Below are 24200 nucleotides of genomic sequence, written 5' to 3'. Positions count from 1 at the left end.
ACACCGTTTTTCTAAGGTGATAGGCTGGTGTGCTTTTTCGGCTTTGTGAGGGCCTTAATGGAAATGAGCTGTTGGACGTGCATGCACCATGGCATGATCGGAATCAAGTGGTGTGCCCCAGAAGGAACGGCAGTCTTGAGTTGTGACCCTCCATCGATGGCTGATAGTCATGTGACCCAACTGGGTCCACGATTGATTTGCAATTGGTAGCCGCCAGATTATGCCATACAAACGTTTGTTTAGAAAGTTTGTACTGGCCGGAAACAGTTCATGGTCAGCACACAACTGGAGTAGCCTTTGTCCGTTGTCTGTGCGACAAACATCAACTCCGATTCGACCGCCAAAATGTGATTCCAAGGAGCTCAGACAACCGACTTGGGCATTTATATCGCCAGCAAGGATCACAATGTCAGTGCATCTTGCTTCATGAATAAACCGGATAACTCTCGACAGAAAGTATCCTTTCCAGCATCAGAACTGCAGCTGTACGGCAGTGAAGCATCAGTGTTGAACACTGATGTCATGCTGTTGATGATGATGAGAACTGCAGTTCATTTGGGCACAAGCCGACACTACAAACAAGCACCGCTTTTTATCCCGAGAGGCATTGAGCTTGGTTGAACTGAATAACCGGACGGCTCAAAGACGACTTTTCAGTGGGGTCCAATCCAGCAAAGTGCGTTCAGCTCTTGAGCCGAGTGCAACTCCCACGCGATATATTCCGCGAGTCATTGATTCTGGGTCACCGGACACAAGAAGGGAAAAATCTGAAAGAACTGAGTTCATTCTTGGCGTTCTAATTTGCGTAACTACGCTCGGGTCATGTATGCGTGTTTCGGAGATATAACATACATCAATTTTAAGGGATCACAAAATTTCAACAACCATTGCCTGTTTGCCAATTTGACATAGACTACGGATGTTGAAAGCTCCTATATAGGAAGGATCTTTTGGATTTAGAAGGGTGTTACTTTGTGTATTGTTAGTAAGCAGTGGGGAGCGTCAGGTCCTTCGGTCAGATAACTGACAGTCAAATGACCCAGCGACGTATGCTTGTGTGGTGGGAAGGGGCGGGGAGGGACACCGGTGGACACTGAACTGCGCTGGCAAGTGATACTTCCTAGTCGCCCAGGCCGAGGAAGGGAGTTTGGTTGAGGTACCCTACCTTGAGCCTCTGACCCAAAAGTCTGACCCACGAGGCAGCGTGTTAGGCGGAATTTCACACGGTCATCTTTGGGGACCCCTCCAAGAGCCGATGACCCAATAGTCTAACCTGCTCGGTTGTACGGGGCGGGCCTAACCCGAGGGTGGTGTTTTTCAGGCACATATATCCTTCCCCCCACTGGATCATACAAGTTGCCGAGTGAACGCTGACTCCTGACCGGTTGACTCTGCAAAGGAGGTATCCATCACGAAGAGCAGGCCCGTTTCTCATTTGGGAGTTGGCTCGATAGCGCTGCTTATATTTTGATCAAGAATGCAGTCCTGGTATTTTTGCAATCGAGTAAAATACAAGTATTGTATAGAAGACTTTAGTTACTCAGCCCAGTGTATATGAAATCCCCAAAAGTAAAGTCAACGTGCTTGTGTTTTACCGTCCTGTCTAATGGCCTCATCACTGCCTAATGCAACTTTCAAAACGAGGTCAATTTATCTACTTCACCATATTGTTTTTTGTGTCACGCAGGCCATTTGAACTTCCACCTCATGACAAATACAACATCTGAAACGCCTGGAACTATGCTTGCGACACTAAGTCGTCTACAGGGTTGGCTAGGCACTTTAGTCCTGAGCTCGGATGGCTCCATTCTACAATCAGCGGGCGAGTTGGTGAATAGCAAAGATATCGCGCAACGATTCGCAGTAATAGCCAATCGAATAGGTCGACTAATTAATTTGGAAGACCACAGACAAACACCAGAGTTCAAACGAGTTACCGGTGAGTTACACGTTTCTATCTATCTTTTGAAGGGATTTTTTAGATTCCTTGTCTGTACTCTCAATAGGCGCTACCTCCTTATAAGAACTCCGTTTGTATGGCGTAAACCTGAGAGAGGAAGTTTTTGCCGGGATGTTGCAATATGTCGCTAAATTGTTGGCTGTGTCGCAGTCGCCTAAAAATTAATACCACGATCCATAATCAGAGGGTAGCTTCATCATCATCCTCGGCAGCATTATGTCACTGTTCAGTGCTGTTGTTTTGCCGACGCGGCATACCACGATAGTTTATACGTTTAGCCTTGATGTCTATCCAAAGGCCAATTTCAGTTCCTCGCCATCTCGAGGCCTATTTTTATGCACAGACATCCTAGTTACTTCTCTTGGTCAACCCAATCAAGAGTAGTGTAAATGTTCGTTGATGCTCCTCTAGGGCCATAAATCCGAAGCGATCTCATGGCGGCTTTTGGGCTCATAATTTTTGTGTAAATGTTGAGTGAAACAAAGTACAGTTATGTGTTTGCCAGTCTCACATGTCCAGTTCCCAGTTTTGATACGGCCTAATATCCAATCGGGCTTGTATCAATGATGGGAATACTGTTAATATTCTCTCCTGGCTTAAAGGATATCTGTTTTGTGTGCTCCGATTCATAACTTTGTAAGAACTTACCGGAGTTCTTCAAAACGTACGTAAGCGAAATTCTTCCGGCAAGAACAATGTCCAACTATTACGCTCACTTTTCAACTTCTGTGATTGACGTTGGAAGGTTTCTGCCCTTTAAATGTGTAAATTTCATTACTACAGGTTGTACAGATAGCGGTCTTATCATTTCAGACATGAATTGACCAAAATTCATTTATACTTGGGTTTGTGGTTCGCACTAACGAATTGTAAAATAATGCACTTCATTTGGGGTTCATGGAAAGTCGTTGTAGTCCACGAGACACCTTGGAAGTATTCGAATTTGCCTAAGCCTCAGCAGTGGTTTTGTTCACGGCTGGGGTGCGATTGTCAAGACCGAAAACTGCGTTTGTTAGTCTGGGTCATTTATATGTGATCCATGCATATCTAAATAGCATGGATCTGATATTTTCGCATGCTCAGGGATTCGGTTGAAATGCAGCGTGTACTTCACTCGAGATGAATGCTACGCATGCCTAGGTATTGTCTATTAAGAAGACTTTGAACTTTTGTGTTGGGCGACAACAACAATGTGGTCGTACATATGCAAAGCCTTGTCAACAATGCCTTGTTTCAGAAAGAAGTAATCATTTGGATTCGCGTAGTTCTGTGCTTGGGCGTACTTTCTGAACTGCGAAGCCTTCATTTGGTGTGGACTTCCTGAACAGATGACCTCTTGTTTCAAACAGATGTGGATGATCATCGCTCGCTCCAAGAAAAATCTGCCACATTAATGATATACTACTCACCACATTCGAGTAGCTAAATCGATGCGATATTTCCACCCACGCTATTTTTTGAGAGTCGGATTCACTTTGTCTGGACTTCATAGTTATTAGGAAGTCCACACTGACAATCAGTCTATAATTATCGCATAACTTCATCGACCTCCAGTGACCAAAAAAATGTTCTTCAAGTGAATAAACTAACCCACGAGCTAGTGGGTTACTGTGGGTTGATGGAGGCGGAGTTGCGGTGGTTGGTTCTGTAGTTCTGTCCCGGTTCGGCATTTAATCTTGCTTCTTGTTATCTACTTTAGAATAGTCTCCTCAGATTTTCTTGATTTTTAATTTGGGTTGCGATCAGCCGCTTATTGTGGGCACTGTCGACTTCTTAGGTCACACAATGGCCGGAGGGCTCTGTGTCAGGTAGTAGCACTCGGCACATTTTTGATACGCTGAATTGGTTTGGGTTGCTTTCAGATGCATTTTTTCTCCCCATTCATAGTTCATTTCCGCCACTGTTTATACGTGATGACCTGCGTCGGTGACACTATCTACGTGGTGAAGCGGACGACCGATGATGTGCAAGATGCGTCTCAAGTTGCTGATTTTCCGGACTCGCGGCAGCCGATTTAAATTGTTTTGGTAATGGAGCACATCCACCGTGACTATCAGCTATGGGATGGTTGAGTGGCTCTTCACTATCGAGGTTGAACAGCATCCCAATTTGCTCACTGAACTTTCAAATTGGTCCTATGTACTTCTCTTTTCTTCTTGTTGGTTACCATATTCCATTATTCATGCGTTACTCTCCCGAAATATTGTGATTTATATCATGCACATTTCTTTGTGATAGCCACTGTGGTAGGTTACCAGTCCACAACTTATTTTAGCTAACTGCAGGGTTCATTGAATGTTTCCTCCACCAGAGATGGCTCAAGTGGTTAGAGCATGAATTCACTGACCGGAAGGTCCGTAGTTCGAACCCGACCTATGCCTCTCGACTCCCCCTGTATAGCCTTCGGCAACCTGGCAGTATCTCAGCCCTCGTGCTTCCTTCGGGTGGCATCGCAGCTAGGTACCTGAGGGGTGTTACAGCTGAACGACTCCTCCACCATCGTCTGAATGTTGCTCCTTTTGTCTGATGGCAATTATTCCGGCTCCCCCACACAAGAGACGAAAAACTGTGATGGAGTTTATATCTTATTGGAACTCATCAGTTGCATTAGCACTTCAACGCTAGCAATCTAACGTGTGAGGCGGACACAAAGCCTGTAATATGACAGTGAAACATTCACGTTCAACCGCTTTTTTGCGAGAATTGAATCTTGCAACTGAGGGACTTTTTTTAAAAAAAAACATGCTTTGGACAAAGGACACGATCGCATGGTCCCAATATTGTTCACATTTTGACAGATATAGTGCCCATATGAAACCGTACATCCAAGTGGGATTTTTCGGCTTATTCAGGTGGAGGACATATTCTGTGCCAAAACGGTAAGGTTTAGTTCTTTGAATGCGAGTTACTCTATGGCGCGTATTCCGTAAAAAGGTCGGTGTCACTCAGGCTACGCTTTTGTAATGATTGCACTGTTTACCGTATGCGCTAGGTTCTCTAATACTCTTTTGTGTCTGTGTGCTAGCTGGATGATTTAGGAGCTTGATGGAATTTATTCTATCACTGAACAGTCTAGTTACTTGAGTAGGAAAAAGACAAAGGACACAAGATGAAGATCAGCTATATTGCAGACGAACCAATGGAAGAAAGAGCGCCGCCGCTCAGTCGGCTACGAAATAGAGAAAATGAAATCTCAGTGAAATGTTACAAAGGGTAGAATTGTTCGTTAGGACCTCACCACCCTAACATACTCAAAGTAGGTAACTGTGTAATCTTGTCATGCTGCCTCAGGAATTCGGAAAGGGAAACCAGAAGCACACACGTCTGCTCGCGTCAGCACAACCCTTGTTTATTGAGTTTTATCCCCAGCTACACATCATGCAGTAGACATGCGGCCGTGTTTGCCACGTAAAATCTAAGCGTGTTGTATCCAAAAAACCTTCAGCTGTAGCACCCTTCCGGTGCCCAGCTTCCATGCCACCCAGAGAAAGCCTGAGGGCTGGGATACAGCCAGGATGCCCAAGCCTAGACAGGGAAAGTCGATAGGCAGAGGTCGGTTTCGAACCACGGACCTTCTGGTCAATAAATTCGCGCTCTAACCACTTGAGCCATCTCGCACCCCTGTTGTATCCAAAATCGGGACAAACATTTGGGTCAGTTGATGAAACAAGAAGGTAGTTCGTCGGTCATAAGCACTTAGACTTCATCCCTTCGGTCGCAGTACCAAAGACAATCAACTTACATTTCTGGCTTACTAAACGTAAACAACGATAGCCTTTCACTCTGGGACATGTCGGTCACTAATCCTCTGGCTTGTAACCACTCAACACCACAGAAAAAAATAAGGTTCGACGCTTATTGTTGGGCCGGGGCTTTGCGAAAAGAAACAAGTGAGGAAAGGTTTCCTATCTGTTCGGTGTTCCGCAAATTCACTCACAGAAGCTTCTTCCAAAAGCTATTCTTATTTGATTCTTCAAAAGCGACACCTAACCAAGTCGGTATCACGCGTTCATTACTTAGTGCAACTTGTGTTTTCACCTGCGGCTGCCATGATGTGCACATTGACAGCAATAAAAGGAAGGGCGACTTGTGAAACGCGCGATGGAAACGAAGTCAAGAATAACGCAACGCATGTACCCTTCATCGGTATTCAGTCATGGATATAACATCACTGAAAATACGCTTCTACCTGGAACGCTGTCATTAGACCGACAGAGACCGTAAACTTGAATAGGGGTGTCTTTGAGACAGTTATTAGGGCTTCCGTGGGACTAACTAGCCCATCTGTGTTAATCTGATTCAAATTACCCAAACACAAGAGATGTAGAAGCTAAACATTATCATCGTTTGATCGTAGTACCCTGCTGCGCAGTGATTCTCAACTTTTCACTTTGTCTTTCTATCACTGAGAGTAATCATAGTGCAGTGGATGATCTGAAGATTGTCGCATAATCAGGAGTCACTCTTGTAACCCACATTGAATTTGGTCCAGCTACGATAAGGGGAGGTGATATCACTCGGAGAACAAAATTGTGAACTATTAATGGTGCTAGTGGCCTTTTCATCAGTAGGTAGTCCTAAGCTCTGTTGCTGGCTCGCGTGCTGTGGAACTTCCCGGGGTTTCATCTCTCATTAGGGTTTCGCTCTTTCGGGGATACTGTTGTCGAAATTGGATCGATAATTCAATCGAGACCCCGAATCGTACTGGATTTTGGTGGTTGGCTGATATGAAGTTCGACCCTCGGACTGACTGGACGCTCCGTGTTGGTTGGAGAAAGCTGGGAAGAATTGCATGAACGATCAGGCATCCTTACACCAGAATCAGGAAGCATGGGGAAAACAAGCGGGCCGCCAAGGAACATTTTGTAACTGCATTTTCCGCCAAGAAGATCGGAATTCTAATCATCAAACGTATACATAGATACCGTGGGCAAAATGTTTTACACCCCCAGAACCAATGTAGTGAAAACCATATGAAACGAGAAGCTTGGACATGATGCATGGCTGAGGATACTGAGTGAAATGCCTGTGCTGATGTTGTAAATGAAGAAGGCATCTCCAACGTCAACGCACAGCTGTAATAATGTAGTGACAGTCATGCTCTACACAAAAAACATCTTTTGTAATTTACTGTTGCAGCAACAAGTGCATGCCCCTCGATTTCGGTAGCGATTCCCTGTTTTCTTAGTCGGTCATTGTTGAGCGGTGTCACTAAGAGGAACGATGCGTACTGTAACAGAGTATTCGGCTTCACCCCCAGCTGCGATAATGCGCGAGAAATGCGGAGAAATCCTTCAGGCTATATTGTTTAAAATGTTGATAGAACTTCTCAAATCTCATCACTACTTATGAAAAGTTGTTTTCGACTTAAGAGAAGGCGCCTTGTAGAGGACAAACCTTTTTGTTACCTCGAATATTGGCCTAAATGAAGCACGAAGTGGCCTTTTGTGCAACACAAACAGTTGATGGACACCTGAAGCAGGAGATTCAATTCTTTTCTGACGACTGTAAAACCGTCCTGATTTGCATGTGAGTCTTGAACTCCAGACTATAACCACGTTTACCCAAATGCATGGACAAACAGTTGCCGAACAGCTTGGCCGACTAAAGAAGACACCTTCCTATACACACTGAACGTCCATATAGTCGATCATAGAGCACTGTTAAGAAAGACCATGGGTTACAATTCGATATTCCTGCCGCTTAGTTGTATGGTCTGTAAATTACCCAGGCACTACGTATCGAACACTTGCAGCCAACCGACTAATTCCTCAACATTCTGAAGCAATGATTGATTAACTCGGTTATTGTCTCAATTCCGAAGTAATATTACCCCAATTATTTAAACGATCGGCTGACTGTCTTTTTCGTTACTTTGGAATCATGCAGTGACGGGTGCAATTCATTCAGCACACTGGCGTCTTCTGTTTGGATAAAACACAGCGGTTTTACTGTTTGACGGTTTGTGCTCGAGATGTTCCGTTTCCTGGCTGAAAATGTGTAACCATAAAGTCCACTGCCGATGTAAGAGTTCCTTTCTTCGGATGGGTCCATGCTGAACAGATTAAGGTCAGAAGAAACAGGATGTGCAGATAAACACTTGGCTATCTAAAATGACTGTGTATCTTGATTTTCTTTCAGTCTGTTTTTTGAATTACAAAACAACTTTGGTGGAAGCTCGGGAACAGGATCTGTCTGATTTACACGAAAGCGCGGCTAAACTGGCATTAGGCCTTTGCGCGAAGTCGTCTATTGGCAAACACCGCTGAACAGTTACAAACCATTGGACGGGAGAGTATACGTCCCATATGTACCTTGTTTTCAACAAATTAATGTTTTCCCGCGTCCTCTTGAACTTTCGCGGATTTTCATTATCTATCACGCAACCGTAAACGAACGCTGTAAAGCGGTGGTTCCACAAGTTCCGCAATAAACCCCACTTTCCATTGGACGCGAGGCGGATTTGCCGGAAAACCACATGCTACTCGCGTGCCTCATCAGTAGTATCTGCTGTACAACATCAAACAAAATGAGTAACGATTCTGGGACGGACGATTCTGTCCATAGATTTCTTGCAAATAGAGTGCTTTTTATTCGTTGATATCTACATAGAGCTAATTGCTTTTGTTGTTTGGCTGCTTACACGTCATTCTCTAGGTTTCGGCGAACCCTCCGCTACCAAAGAACGGCTTGTGTGGTCAAGAATGACATCCGTATCCTAGTGTGAGGACCGGCTATTCTAATGGCAGCGCATAATGAGAGTGAAGCTTACAACTCGAAGGCGGTGCATAAACCGCGTCATCGTTACACGCAATATCTAGTGATAGCTTCGCTTCTCGGTTCGGACGAGTTGACTAACTCTGGTACATTTGTTAAACCGGAACGGTCTGATCTCCCACAACTAAGGAATTTATAGTCCCTCGGAAATCAAGTTGCACGAGGATCAAGTTGTGGCTTGCATCAGGAGAATTCGGTTCAAAAGTTACATGGTTACTCTGGTTTGGCGAGTTAACTAAATCTACTGCAAATGGCTGGTTCAGACTAAGTTACTTTCAAACACATTTAGTCATTGGGGACAATACGGAGGTAAAACATTCTCACAACTGTTAAGTTTGGAAATCACATCCTTACATCCTTGTCAATACTCATCTAAAGCTATTCGTTCAGGAATCTTTTGAAGGCGTATTTGACAACTGACAGGTACTCGAAGCTCGTGGATACTGTTTGGTTTTTTGCATCTTATGCTTTGCGGACGACACTCCATTGACCACTGATTATGGCTACAGCGTTCTGTTATTCGAGCAGGTTCCCAGTCTGCGTGTCTCTGTCATCACATACAATCAAAGCCAAAGTGTTTGCCTTACCTTCATTCGGTAGCATCAAAATATGCTTTCCTATCCGTAGTCCCATGAGTAAGATGTGAATACCATGCAGAATGCTTAAGCTTGACCAGCTCCGGGTGTTTTCCACACACCTCTTTGATTCAAGGAAAGATGGGACGCATTTTCATAAAGGAAACTACTCACAAGGTTGCTGAAAACTCTTCGACAGCCCACGACCGGTTTCGCCCTTCTTGGGGCTCATCAGGTAGGCGCAGTCCCCGAGTTTCCGTCAACCTTATGTTCTACTTGAACCCACTTGATTTCCAAAGAGAATAGAATTATTTGCTTTATAGGTGTGCTACAAAGCTAGCCTAAAGCGAGGCATGAGAAAGCCGTTCAAAATATCGGGTTAGTGAGCATGGCTTTCTTTAAAAGAGTTGTCCACTAGCAAACAGTATTTTGAAGAGAACAACAAACTGTCAGGTTGCTCCGGAGTAATGGCAGAACATGTTGCAATTAATTTTAGTTTGAGTGCGTTTAGGCAGGCACCAACACGCTGCGTGACACTTCTTGTTAAGTGCTGAGAAGATCAACTTGCCTGGCCGTTTTTTAGGAAGCGGCTGCATTGGTTCATACCCCAGCTTTCAGAAAAGAAGCATCAAAGATCCATGAATTCTTGTTCTTGAATCCGCGCCACCGACCAATTGAATAAGTTGCCTTATTTGAATAGCGAAATTTCCGGGAGGAACACATTCGAGTCACAGTAAAGCGACTGTGCGGCAAGCGATGCAGTACTCCACTCCCTGCAACTATCGGTGAGACAATTTTGGAAATGAGAGACGTAATTCCGCGCCAGAATTTCTTAAAACAAACCGAACGGGAACCGTTCCACCGATGGTTGATTTTGTTCGAATAAGTTCCACATGGAATACCAAATGATGATAGGACGAAGCCGAAGTAGTACATGATATTTCCGTGTCACTGTTCTTAAGCGACAGTGCACTTCATGAGAGCTCGTCGTTCTTGTACATGTTCACGGTTGTTATTTGAGGTTCGCTGGATGAAAGGCCCACCACCTCCGACAGACCTAAATCGGAAGGGCTGAGGACCTTTATAAAGGTTAGTATACTGGAATGACTGCTGGGTATCTGAACCATTCAACCGGGAATTCCCCAGCTGTTGACAGACATCTGAACGTTTGCTGTTTTAGTTCGGAAAGCTTCTACACCTCCGTCCCGCCCCTTTATATTCGTACAAGGAGAGACCCTTGTGAAGCAGACTTCGGGATCTTTGAGTCAGAATATCGTATGCAATAAGTGAATAGCCCAATGATGGAAACTACTCACAAGGTTACTGAAAACTCTTCAGCATGAAAATATACTGCGATATCTGGAAGATCGTGCCAACTGAAACATGAGGCGGCCTGTGTGCAGCACATTCAGTTGTAGAACATCATAAACGAGAGATTCAGTTGAGTGTCTCGTTAAAACCAAACTGGTTTGCAAATGAGTGTATTTCTTGAATAGCCCAATATTTGAGTAGAGACTTATACCTCAGTCAGCGTTACTGCGAAAGATACCTAGCGAAGGTTGTCTTTACTAGTCCAAACGTCATTCAGAAGCACGACTGTTTGAAGGAGTGCTCCGATTGGTTCCGCGATCTGAGAAGATTTATCATTCTCACGACAATTTAAGTTGACACGATATTCCTACACGCGGTACGCTTAGGGACTGTTGTGAATGTTTAGTTTGTGTCTAAAGGGTTACTTGATTTAGTTGCCTACTTTTGGCGTTGAACTAGATTTTGAAGCAGATCTTTAACTATAGAGTGTTCCCGTTTCTCACTTGGTTAATTACGGGGAAGGCAAGACCCCTGGTTTGAGAGCTCGCGTTAAAATAATAAAAATTTGAAAAAAACGGAAAAAATCATCGAGACAAACAAAAGGCTTTAAAAACGAATAACCTAGTGTCAGATAGAGTTGGGCAGATACACGTAACTCGACTCTTAAAAACGAATAACCTAGTGTCAGATAGAGTTGGGCAGATACACGTAAACTCGACTCTTCACCAATGGAATGCCAAAGGAAGCTAGGAAAACAGGAAGTGGAACAGTGCCTCCTAGCCTCGCGGCTCTCTAGAAAAATCGAAAGGACCAATAGTTTTATGGTGTAAGGGAGGGTTTTTAGTCGGTAGAGGGGTTATCTTCAAGAACGAGTGTCTCAGAAATATACTGTCTGGAGTTCGCTCGTCCCATTCCTTCAGACGGAACCATACAAATGCTGGAACGACTCAGTGTTTATTCTCAGACTGCCTCTACCCAGAGGAGGGAAAAGCCCATTGTAGTCAGCTTCAGATACAAATTCACGGAAGTTAAATGGATACCTGTCTCAATACCAACAAAAAGCCCCTCCATGTCCAGAACCAACTCGAGTTCTTGGGCTAATCAGCAAACATCCAACAACCACACGCCACAAAGTTTAGTTGACTTCATTCACTTCATTCATCTACTGATTTTCATCAGGGCCACTGCAATAATTCGAATCAAACTTCTCTTGAGCAGCCAGAAGCAATAAGCCTGCTTCAAAATTCTCCATCTGGATAATACATTGTTGGACTCGCCTGAGTGTTATTGTCGTTCCAAGAACATTTGTAGGTCTACAGGTAGTTCGCACTGTCTCAAACGTTGGCCCAGGTTTCGCTTTCACTGTCCTGGTTTGAAAAAAGAAGTGTGAATCTTGGTAAAATTGCCTTCATGCTTAACAACTATCTTTGCAATAGAGCTTGAAGAAAAAATAGAAAAAAGACAATGGTTGTGGGTATATACCATATGAAATTATTCTTGGTATGTTCACATGCAATTCAGAAAGTGTGGAGCTCTCCACAATAACCAGTAGTGCAGGGCATTCACTTGAAGAAACCGGTTTTCGAGAAAGCAGTTGCTTTGTATGACACGTTTCCTGGGTTAGTGCATCACTAAAACTTACAAAGAAGATTCCCCACTCCCGGGGACAGTGATGTGTGCTTGTCATTAAGGCTGTTTAGGTCGGATTCAGCTAGCCCGCATAATTTCTGACTCCTGGCACAGGAGACAACTGCACTGAGCAGGCATTTTTCTGTACTCCAAGAGGGGTTCCTAATAAACAGACGATTATTTTCAAGCCATTCTTGATGTGAAGTTCCAGCAATTGCAAGACACCAGCATAGGAGGAATGTAATTGCTTGCTGAACTATAATGCACGAAATCAGTTTAAGGTTGTGCCACAAGGTGTGTAAGATCAATCAGTTGTTTATGGTAGCTTTGATTGGTCAAAGTGGAGTCCACTGTGGATGAGCACTCTGATGAGCATATTTTCCTCGTCCTCAAAGGTACCAGACGCCGAAGGTTCAAGCTAAGACAAATGAGCATACCACCTGTTTTGGAAGGAGACATTTCCCGGTCACTCCATGATTACTTTCCATCCATATGCTCAGGCCTTTGCATGGTTACCCCTGCTCTCGAAATATGATATAGATGACCTACCAGCTTCGGTCAAGCGCCAGCATTTCTATGTCTGCATTATCAGGCCATGCACATATTCATAAACAGACAGCCGACAGGGCTCTGGTTGTCCTCAGACTCCCCATGACCGTCCCCCACAAAGCACCAATCAGAGTAGACGTACAATGAAACCCCGCACGATCTCCTTATTGGTCCAACACAAATAAACCAATACCTACCTAGTGCTGTTCTTGTGGCCACTTCAGTTCGGCTAACCGCAGCTTGATAACACTTGTCGCATAGGCTGGTCACACTGCCATAGGAAGATGATTACTTCAGGACTGTTCTTGTTTTTAGTCCTATTACTAGGTGAATTCGATTGTGTAAAAGTTGGTAAGTCAATTGCTTCATTTCTGTTGTCTTCAGGACACTTTACAGCCAGTGTTTTCGTCGTTCCGTTCCAAGATAATTGATTTTTGACGTTGCATCTTGTCAACTCCTATTTTTTGCCTTCCATACTTTTGGTTGAAACGCTGCTTTCTGTACACAGATTCCTACGTTTTGAAAAAAAAGCATTTTGCTGGTTCCTGAGCCATACATTAATCAGAAACATGGGTAATGGGTATCCGGCGATACTCAAACATTTTGAAAGGTGGATAAAACTGGTTGGCTTTGTGCGGTAGTGTTATCCGCAATGTTTCAGGACAGAAACCAGCAAATGCGGTTAATCAGTGAGTGGATCGTAATCCGTGGGGATATCTATTGTAGCTGCCCAAATTTCTTCAAGTACTCTTCGGTAACACTTATTTTCAAATCCCTTCAGATTATCTTCTTGGTTCTTCTTGGTTCTACAACCAGGAATAAAAGTTGCTCGAAGTTAACATATCCCTGTTGTTTGTTTGCAAAGCAACATACTTTATACTTACACAAAAAATCAATGTCCAAAGAAGCACAATCTTTCTGTAGGTTGTCTGATAATAGCTCGTTTGTTCTTGATGCCTACCTGTGCACCTTTCATCTAACGCGAATCCACTGAGTTCTTCCTAGTTTGCTTCAATAGACCGGGACTGGATTACCTGATTATGAGTGCGAATAACAGGTGATGTCATAAAGAACTCATTTCAACTTCTCACGTTTTTTCCAACTTCTGTGAAGAAATGAGTCTGCAACTTATTTCCTAACCGATCTGACTTTGTGGCTAGAATACACCCTGACGGGTATCGGTTGCACAGAACCACTTCTCACCCAGAATTACTGAACTCACCAGATTGTCTTCTTAGCGAAATCAACGTATTTGCTCAGCAATCCCCATTTTTGCTAGGTGTTAATTCTAGCATACCATACTAATTAATGTAATCTACAATGGGCTAGGCTTGAACTAAGTTCCCCATAAATTCTCCAAACGCTGGAAGTGACAAGGGATAAGGCCGATTTTCGGACTACTGTATTCGCTTTATTCCCGTCAGGAAGCGTCCAGACTTGAAAAGTACATGTGCAGAGAACTACGCGTCCCAACACAGTTCCACACATTCCGGATAGCAGGTGCGCTGATGGTGCTTACCAAGCACTGCTTAGAAGCATGCGATCAGCAGACTGGGTGTGAAATTGTTCATGACAGGAACGTCGCCAATGGCTGGATAAAACGCATATGTGATTGACCATATTCGGCCATTCAGCCATCCTACATATTTACACAGAAGCCCTGTGTGTTCACCCTGACGATACAACCGCTTTCTGGATTCTCTGTCTTCTCCTTATGGCATAGTTTGGCAGCCTTAGTTCAGGCATAACCAAAAGAAGCAACTTACGATACAACAATTCAAGAAGTTTAAAAGAAGCTAGGTTGCTACCAGTAGGGTGGCAAATTTTCTGGTCCTCCAGAATGAAAAATCTGTATGACCATTGTGCTGATAGATCTTCGGATATGTCTCCGATGAGCTTTATAAGTATTGTGGAAAAGTGTCTAGCGAGTGGGATAAACCTTGTCGCCACCGTAGGTGTGGTAGGCATCGTTAGTCTGTCAAGACCATCAACGAATGCGTTGCATAGATATATAGACACATTCATGTACCTTCCATGATAATTGGCTCCATTCGTCACTGACAGGTTAACTGATTCGTGCGCATGTCCCAGAATGACCGGCAGCAATTGTCACTCGAATCTGATCTGATGGGACAAGACCACCGTCAGAACACTTGGCTATCAAACAAGTGGTTCAAGTATGGGAGTGCAGAATGTGTTTTACTAGGTAACTTACAATCCCACAGAACCCCATCTACGAGTGCATGCACTTGGATATTCCACTTACACTGGGTGCTGAAAGCCTTCTGTTATTCTTCTATAATGGCATCCGGTTCCCTGTTCTTCACTATTACGTATTATATGTATCTGAAACGCTATTACAGTCAGAACAAGTTGAACACATAGCTAGTTCCTTTTCTGGAAAACCTCTCTAAGTGGTTCTTTTTGGGAAACACTTTTTCCGTTCTTCCAAGCTTATCTTAATCTGACGTGAATTCGTCAACTGTTTACGAGCAAACGGACCTCGCTTTAGTGAGTAATACGGAGCTAAGGGAATCCGAAGCAATTGACGGACAGGGAAATAGTATTTGGTGTCCGGTACACATCTTGTACTGCCGTTTCGACAAGGTTAACCGAACGAACCTGTGACATCACAAACCGTGAGTGTTCCACTGGCTTGCGGTGAATCCCGTGGTAACTCTAGTCTTCTTTCATCAATACTCAAAGCTCGGAAACAGCGTGAACGTGGTCACCCATCATTATACTCAAATCATATATAACCCACATGTAGTCAGTTGACCAAGCAAGCTGAATTGAGACAAGCATCCAAGAATTTTTCATGAATCCAAGTGGTCAACGATCTCCAGCCCACCCAGTCAACTTCCTACCGCATCAACGCGCCGTCCAACAGAACCCTTTGTGGTTCTGAGCCCTAGTAAGACAAACAAAGAGCCCGATGTCCGCGGACTGATCTGCAACAGTAACTCGGTCACTTAGCACCTGTCTTCTACTCCAACTGATGGACACCCGACTCTCAGAATCTGATGACCTTACTCACTTACACTTTTTGGAATAGAGGCACTTTCGTTGTTCCCATTTCGTACATTCTTCCTGATCAATTTTTCACCTTTCGCTCCAATTGTCACCAAGTTGCAACTATTTTGGCATAAGCTGGGTCATCCCGGATCCAACAAACATCTGCTCTGCTACTGACAATATTTGAATGATGAGAATGAGTCCCAGTTTTTACTCGCTTGATTGTTTGTTGTGGACAACTACTTAAGTCCCATCCAACAATGCTTACCCATCGCTAACTCCTCTACCCAACTTGTCTGCTCTTCACCCCGAGTTCCTAATCGTAAAGGTGAAGACACTCACAGTCTTTATTTGTTTTTTAGCGTCCATCAGATAACGCTGCAACCTCTTCTTTGTCCCCTGGTTTTTCCGATCAGTTTTACCAATCTATATTTGCCATCTCTCCAAAGACTCACTTTTCGCATCGGGTATTCTGATGACAGTCCATTTGTTTAGCGACGGCCTTTTGGAGTATTATTCCTCCAAGGAACCCTCGGAAACATTTACGGTTTTCCTGTCTGGCGGTAGGAATAAATTTGTCCTTCTTTTTTTCAAATCAAGAAGGTCATCATCACCCGAATATTTTTGTCGCGCCTGCAGACATGCAGTAAATTGAAGACCAGACTATACATACATTGATGGGTGCTTGTCTGTCCCTCGACCATCGCTGGCTACTTTGGCGCACACATTACTTTCTCAAATGTAATTGGCCGAATCAAAGAAAAGCTCACTATAAAAGAAGCAGCCGAGTTGCCAAAACCACCAACTGGAAATCTCCCTTTCTGGAACCTGGTCATTGCAGTCGACAGCAAATTTCGTTATTCCACGTTCTTTTCCGTACATGACACATCCGGATGTCCCAGATCCATTTCGTAAGGAAGACCAGTGGTCTTCGCTCAACGTTTTGTCTCCTAGTGACCTCGCTCTATCCTTGGCCCTGTGCCAAGTCTCTTCGACCAATTTATTTTTCTGATAATCACCGTGAAGACTGCTCATGACCTCCTATCAGAACTAAACACGTCCAAATAATATTGTTTGAGTAATATCCCTCCCATTTCGTTCCGTAATTGTGAACCTGAATCTGTGGCAGTCATTTCAAAACTCTGATATTTCTTTGCTTTAGCGTGAAAAATTAATTTGCTTTCTTCATCCTCCAATTTGACTCCTAATCTGACCCAAACAACTACCGGCCTATTTCCGTTATCCCTATTCCGTCCAAAGTTTTGGGACAGTTTTGGTGATCTTGGAGTCATCGCCCTCTTGAGTGACCACTAATATGTTTTCACACGCTACCGCTCCACAGGTGATCTGTTAGTCTACATGTCACGAGTCTGACCTTCCTCTCTAGAACTTTGATGAAGCGAACGCGGTTTGACCGAGCTTTTCATACGAACCATTTTTCTAAGCACCCATGTATATAGTCCTGGTTAGCTGGACTGGAAGTTTTCTGCAAAACCATTTTATACAAGCAAGAATGAATAGTGTTAGCTCTGTGACTCAGACCGGCGCTGGAGTCATTTAAGGATCTGTGCTGTCTCCACGGTGTTTTTTCTGTGGATGATCTCTAGTCTATTGATAAATCTTAGGTCAATGCTTTTGAAAACGGTGCCACTCTCCAGTTCTCTTCTCCTACGCCTATCGGGACTCCGCCATAATTTGGCAGTACTATAAACAGTCAAAAGTTGTTACTGGTCACCCACGGTATGAGTTTCATTTTCGAATCACCACAGTATGTTCAAGCAGTGGTCCGGCCAACAAAACCATATTTGTGCAGTTTTGCAGTTAAGGGTTTACGCTGACTTTGTTCAAACTATCGATGAGTTTGACAAGTTCGCTGTTGAGGTAACCCCGGTCAAGTTTTTTTGCACCGGTTAATAGCTATTTGGAAAGCGGATCACACGCATGTTTTGATTCTTCCAGAACGAGATACTGCAATCCGTATGAAATTCACTTGTTGGATGTGTAACGAAAACCCCACCTTAAAAAGCATTGCAAGAAAGATTTCTTCGTATATCCAATGGCATAGGCGGACGACACTGAGACCCCAGTACATGAGAATGCCAGTGTTAGGCTTTTATTACTATTGCTTCCTCTGATGTAAAATTTGCGGGTGTATACTACTGATGGGGCATGCGAGTAGTATGTTTTCTCATAAATCCACTTCGCGTCTCTTGAAAAGTGAGATCTATTACGGAATTTGTGGAGGCGCATTTGCTTGCATTTAAGCAACATTCAGTGAATATCCAGGAAAGTTAGGGAAGACGGATCCAAGGAGAAGATGGACATTCAGTTTTTGTAAACGAGATGCATATGAGGGTTTTTCTTCCCCGTCCAATAGTCTGCAACTGTTCAGTTGGCATTTTCTAATGAATAACTCCGCAGCAAAAGACTTTTCCCTTTTCACCACCAGCTTCAAGAATATTTCTTACGGCGCTTAGAGAAGTTTTAATTTGGATACTTTATTATAGACAACTCCAGAGTAAGAATTAGTCCATCACCCCTTTATATTCGGGGGATGATGGTGCTAGTTGGTTGACTGACACCTCCAGATTCGTCAGCAAAACGGAAGCACTCGTGAATATCTTTGCTCACATTGTATGTACATACGTCCCCCAGTTAAAAGAATAGTCATATAGTTACGCGACTGACGGGATTCTTAAACACATCATTCTCGTTTTAATGCTTCTCTGTTTCACGTCCTAGTACGATTGCTCCGGTTCGTCCAAATGTGAAAAAGACCGCTAATCAGGCTGAGTCCTTACCGGAGCTCAGTAGAGTACGAATCAGATAGAACAGTCGAGCGCATCCAGCACGCCTTCGTGAAGTGCCGGCGCCAGAATCATCTCACATATCGGGAATTCATTTGCTGACACTGCCGATAAATTCTGCTAGAAGCAAAACTCGCATTTAGAGCTTCCTACTTTTGAGTTGGACAGGACAGAATACTGTTGTTAGGTGGCGAGGAGGGTCTCCAGTTAAGACTTATATATACACTAGGATACCAGGAGCTGAAATCACATGCTTGTTCTTTTGGCCAAATCTCCAGACCGTGGTTCATTCATGAGGCTGAACACTGCGAGCTGAGATCATTGGGGTTTTAAGTTGGCCCGTTTTGTCCATCACTAGCAGAAATGAAAAACAAACAGTCATGATCACTCTCCACCTACCTAGTGTCGATTTCTGTCCCGTCCCTTGTTCCACAAAAGACGCATAATCGATGTGGACCAAATGAACCATTGTTTCTCCCTTGAGTGATTAGCAATCACAAGTGTTTGACTGATATGTATGCGAGTGTTCGGAGTAATTCTGATGCTAATTTAACAGGATGGTCGGCGGTCCCCAGTACCAATATCATGGTGACCATTGTAACGGTAATACAGCTCTATACTGGGGACTGTCCGTGCGATAATCGCAGAGTCTCTCATACCAGGCTGATCAATATTTTGAGGTCTAACCAGCACAGCCTCCTGGTCCTCCATGTTGGGGGCTGAAAGAGATGTGGCCACTTGTTCCGTAAAAATGGCAACGTATTTGAATTTACAACCACACATAGCTGCCTTGCGGTCAGGCTTTTGGGCCAGGGGCTTTGGCTGAGGACCGTGATCGTCCTCCTGCATAGGTGTAGGCGCTCGGGAACTATCCCGACCCACGTACAATCATAGAATGTACGCAGCAAAGCATCAGTGCTGAACATTGATGTCGTCTTTCCAATGATGGTGATGATGATGAGGATGAGGAGGAGGATGAATAGCTTCGGTTAAACTCAAATTGACTCAAATCCAGTAGATTCCACCTTTCAAATAAACAATTTGGCCTCAGTGAAATGTGGATGGCATTCAAAGGTCAAATTGATATTCTTTTTCAAAGAAGTGGCACGGAAACTCAAAAATACATTTTGCTCCATCTCATGTTGGCCTATTCGGTCTGTTTCTCGACCTATCGAATGTGATAAGAACCATTGGATCTTAAGTATCACGAGGATACTGGTCCGTCTGATGGTTCTTGTGGGTAAATAGCACCAAAAATTCATTCGCTCGACGATTTTGCGGCGGTTTGTGTAATCAGTACAGTTGTAATAATTATCTGTCTCATTAACTTATGGAAAATAGAAGCACCAATCTACCGTATTCCCGTAATTTCCCGCTGCAACCGCCGTTGGTAACAGATATTACGAAGCATACGCTGACGTAGACCTTGTGGATGCCCACGTTAAAATTTTCACTCCATTGCTCTTACTAGGTTTGATTGCCTACGTGGAGTCCAATGGCCGAAAAGATCCGTCAGCAGATCCATGCATTCTGGCAAGTTTTGAATGAACTTTGTGGCAAAAAGTGTATAAAAACAATTATACTGGTAATGTGGGAACTTCAGGCTTCTATTCGATGCGCAAACTAGTAACATGAGCGCCAAATACTTCATCTGATCATTATCAATATCTTGTTTCACCTTTCTGATTTATACTGAATGTGTAGCGTACCTCACAACCGTTCAGATCAGATGCGTTGATTAATGTGCTTTTTTGAGTCCACAAATCCAAAACATCACCTGACTATGGCTAATTTTACTGCGGTGATAACGCTTCACAACTAGCAACCTCTCAGCTGGTCATCAGTTTTGTTAGCTTCAGTAAGCCGTTCAAAAATTTGGCAAGGTATGCGGATACCTGGAAAAATGGTTAATCCGATAAAACAATCATCTGTTTGTCTGGGAAATGTATGCTGCAGAGCAAAGTTCTTCGCCTTGGAGAGCGGAATAGAAACCAAAGATTTTGTGTTCGCTTTTTCAAGCATCCGTTTGACACCACAACGCTTAATGACGTAGTAGTAAAGCTCCAGAACGGATTTTATTCACATCGCGCCCGATATTGAAGGTCGTTGTTAGTAAACGGGAATTTCAGAACCACTATTGAGGCTACGCATCCTGTAGACTACGGGGATTCTTTAATTTTCAGGAGTACAGTTTATCCTCCTCGGATCACCTGATCTAAGTTGGGAGATCAAATTACTCCAGATTGATTGTGAATCACTCTGAATGTATGTCCTCCGGGAAGAGCTTGAAATACCGGTGCCGGATCAGCAGGATGCCTCAGTTGAGCTTAAGTTGGCTGACAAAATACGTTGATATCACGTGATCTGGGATGACCAAAGGACTAATCCCTCAGCCCCGAACGAATTTGTGTACCTTCGGTCTAATTAAAAAATAGGTATCTTTTAGTTCTACCAAAGGTAACTGACCTCTCTGCAGGCGTGCATGTAGGTGAGTACATACTAAGCTAGGATTGGGAGGCTCCAAAATAGCTTTCACTCTAGTTTGCCGTGACAAGTAAGTGTTCAGTCCACTTAGTTTTGACCTTCCATTTGTGTTCCGTTCAATTTAGCAGAGGGTACCCTGCACTATTTACCTTTGAATCGTTTGAAATGTGACTTTTTACAGAATGGGATGTTTTGTTGGTTAAGTCCTTATTAAACACCGTCATTCAATGAACTTGCGTGACAAAAGAGACGTCCATCTGAATCACAAACTGCTCATCAAAATATATCGCATTGTAGATTAGTAACTCCAACTGCTTCTTCTGACAGCATTTGACTACCACTCACCGGCTTCAGCCAAACAGAGAACCCCTTAACGTGGTTGGTTAATTTGTTTACAGGCAGAATGTTGGATGGTGTGTACTGACTGGCTATAGGCAAACATGCAGTAGGCATCTACCACTCTTCACTGGCTATTTTCTATCATTCTTCTATGAGAGGCTAGTAGAATTTTGGTGAAAACAAAGTGATGTATTCTCGTCCTATTCTAATGCTGCATCTGACAAGGTTTGAAGGACAGCGTTTAGTGTTGCATTAGATACCAGTATTTTAGGAAGAAAGAGGGAATGTGACAAATACTTACAAGGGAGAGGATTCAAAATAATGGCCTGATTGGTGAAAGTAATAGTCTACAAAAGAATGCCCTTCAAAGATGTTTTTGTTCAGAAATGAACCACAGAGGTGGCCTAATCAGGCCTATCATCGACGTTGAACTAATTACGAAAACGATAATACAGTGTAAAACTGTAAAACTGTAAAACACTATGTCAGTGTTTGATGAATATTTCAAGCATTCTTATCCTGAAATCAGTTCCTTCATGAGAACTCCCTCCCTCACCATTCGCTTTACAGCTGTATGAACGTGCACCCGTATTTTGGAAAACGCACGTTTTCTCTGAATGTGAATATCAAAATACCGAAGGAACAATACAGGTTTACAAGCTCAAAGTAGAGACGGAGAAACTTGATGCGGACCTTTTGAATCTAGAAACACCTTACTTGCTTTGGCAACTCAATCGCATGTTGAGTGCAAATGCTGGAAAATGTGCATCGTTCCTGGGTAAGTCATTTCCTTTTTTTGTTCTGATCAAGATATCAAAACGTTTAACGTTAGAACAGCTGATAGTCGAATTTATCTGGTTTTCAATTTTCTGATGACTCATAGAATTCTGGGTTGAACAGATACTGAGTTTTTTTATCTCCATGGACGAAGGTATTACAGCTATTAGCAGAGATCATCACGAAGCTACACTGATATGCGCGAAATTTTTTAAAATAACACAGTGACGAACATCAATGTTTTCGGGATCTCGTCGTCAGGTCAGTACATATCTAATGGTTGAAATGGGATCGAAAAATGAAATACGCTGCGAAGATTGGTTAGTGAAATGCAAAACGTGAAGACACGGACGATTGGTTGTCTGGTGTCTCCATCGGTTTGTCGGTAGAGTGTGAAGTTAAATTGGAATTGTGTCTTCTTCTCTTGGCCCCTTGGTGAGTGACACTTTTTATGGGCAAACTGGATTTTGGCCGATTGAGTGGGGAGATTAGACGCACGCACTTTTATCGAAGGCAGGTAGATGATATTTTTATTGTAGTATCAAACCGTTCTGAAATGGATGCTCTCCTGACCAACTTCAACCAAGCACATCCCTCTATTCAACTCACTTTTGAAATTGAAAGTGACAACGCTTTCCACTTCTTGGACGTTAAGTTAGTCAGACTTGCCACATGTTCAATTCAGAGGTCTGTCTACAGAAAGTCCACATGGACGGGACAGTACAAAAACTTCCTGAGCTTTGTGCCACTGGGGCGGAAACGAACCCTGATTCAAAATTTAACGAGCCGAGCAAAACATTTTTGCTCTGCTGATACACTGGACTCCGAACTGCAGCACATTGCTAACGTTCTACTAGCCAATGGTTACTCGAAAGGGTTTATAACCAAGAATATGTCCGACTGCCCTATCCAACCGCCTATCACGACAGTTGGAAAGAAGCCAGTATGCTTGAGCTCACCGTACAAAGACGATCTGTTGGCGGACATAGTCAATCACCACTTGTTTCAATCCTTACAACGCACGTTTCCGGCTGAAACTCTGCGGTCTTGGTTTACAACAAACCCCTTGCTCAACTTAAACGTCAAAGACAAGATACCAACCAATCCTCCCCCAGAATATGGTTGTGTATTCTTTCTCCTGCTGTTGTTCGGCGGAGTATGTTGGGAGCATGACAGGGCAACTTTCTAAGAGAATACGCGAGCACCTCTCTTACCGGAATATCACCAATCTCAGCAGTTCAGCAGGGCACCAAGTCTAAATGAATCATTTCAGGTCATTTCCAATGTACTAAATGGACCGCCAGTATCTCTCCAACGGCGTTGCTTGACTACAACCGAGGCAGTCGCTATACGCCTGTGAAACCCGGTACTGTTGTGTCCAAAACGTTTCATATGAACGCTGAGTGTGCCTTGGTCGTGTGACACGAATCAACCAACCAAGTCACTAAATAGCCCTCTTGACTCTTTCACAGCGTCCAACTAGATGCGACATGGGGGGTGGCTCAGACAACCAATCGTTCGTGTCTTCACGTTTTGCATTTCACTAACCAATCTTCGCTGCGTATCTCATTTTTCGATCCCATTTCAACCATTAGATATGTACTGACCTGATGACGAGATCCCGAAAACATTGATGTTCGTCACTGTGTTATTTTTCAAACCATCGAAATTTTTAAGTTAACGAAGCAAAGAAAGCTGGACAGCAGCATACATGTAAGTATACACAAAACGCTAGAGATGGTTAGAGATCAATCTGTTTGCGTTGGTATAGCTTGCCCTCTCTATACAAACCAGACATCTTTGTTCCAATGTAAACTTCGCCTATCTGTAATATGTCCAATACTGTTTTGTGGTTCTGAACACCAAAAAAAACTGTTTGCACATGAAATTCGTGGTCTTTGAAGCTATGCAATATTATTTTGGAAAGCCCGGCTTCGATTGGCCTGTTTTTGAGTTGTTCCTTAGGAAGCCTGGAGA

At 43.5% G+C, this 24200-nt stretch overlaps 1 protein-coding gene across 1 annotated transcript; it reads left to right on the top strand.

Moving 5' to 3' along the window:
- Positions 1–220: 220 nt before the first annotated feature.
- T265_03756 (hypothetical protein) lies at positions 221–4487 on the top strand (the record flags this gene model as incomplete). The annotated part of the gene is made up of 5 exons (XM_009168309.1): positions 221–347; positions 658–780; positions 1688–1939; positions 3848–3942; positions 4236–4487. The coding sequence occupies 5 exons, from the start codon at positions 221–223 to the stop codon at positions 4485–4487; spliced, it is 849 nt and encodes a 282-aa protein (XP_009166573.1).
- Between the last annotated feature and the right edge of the window lie 19713 nt (positions 4488–24200).

Source organism: Opisthorchis viverrini, assembly GCF_000715545.1.
Source record: "Opisthorchis viverrini unplaced genomic scaffold opera_v5_60, whole genome shotgun sequence".
Classification (NCBI taxonomy): Eukaryota; Metazoa; Platyhelminthes; class Trematoda; order Opisthorchiida; family Opisthorchiidae; genus Opisthorchis; species Opisthorchis viverrini.
The sequence above is the reverse complement of the archived record's forward strand: the minus strand, read 5'-3'. Positions and strand labels throughout refer to the sequence as shown.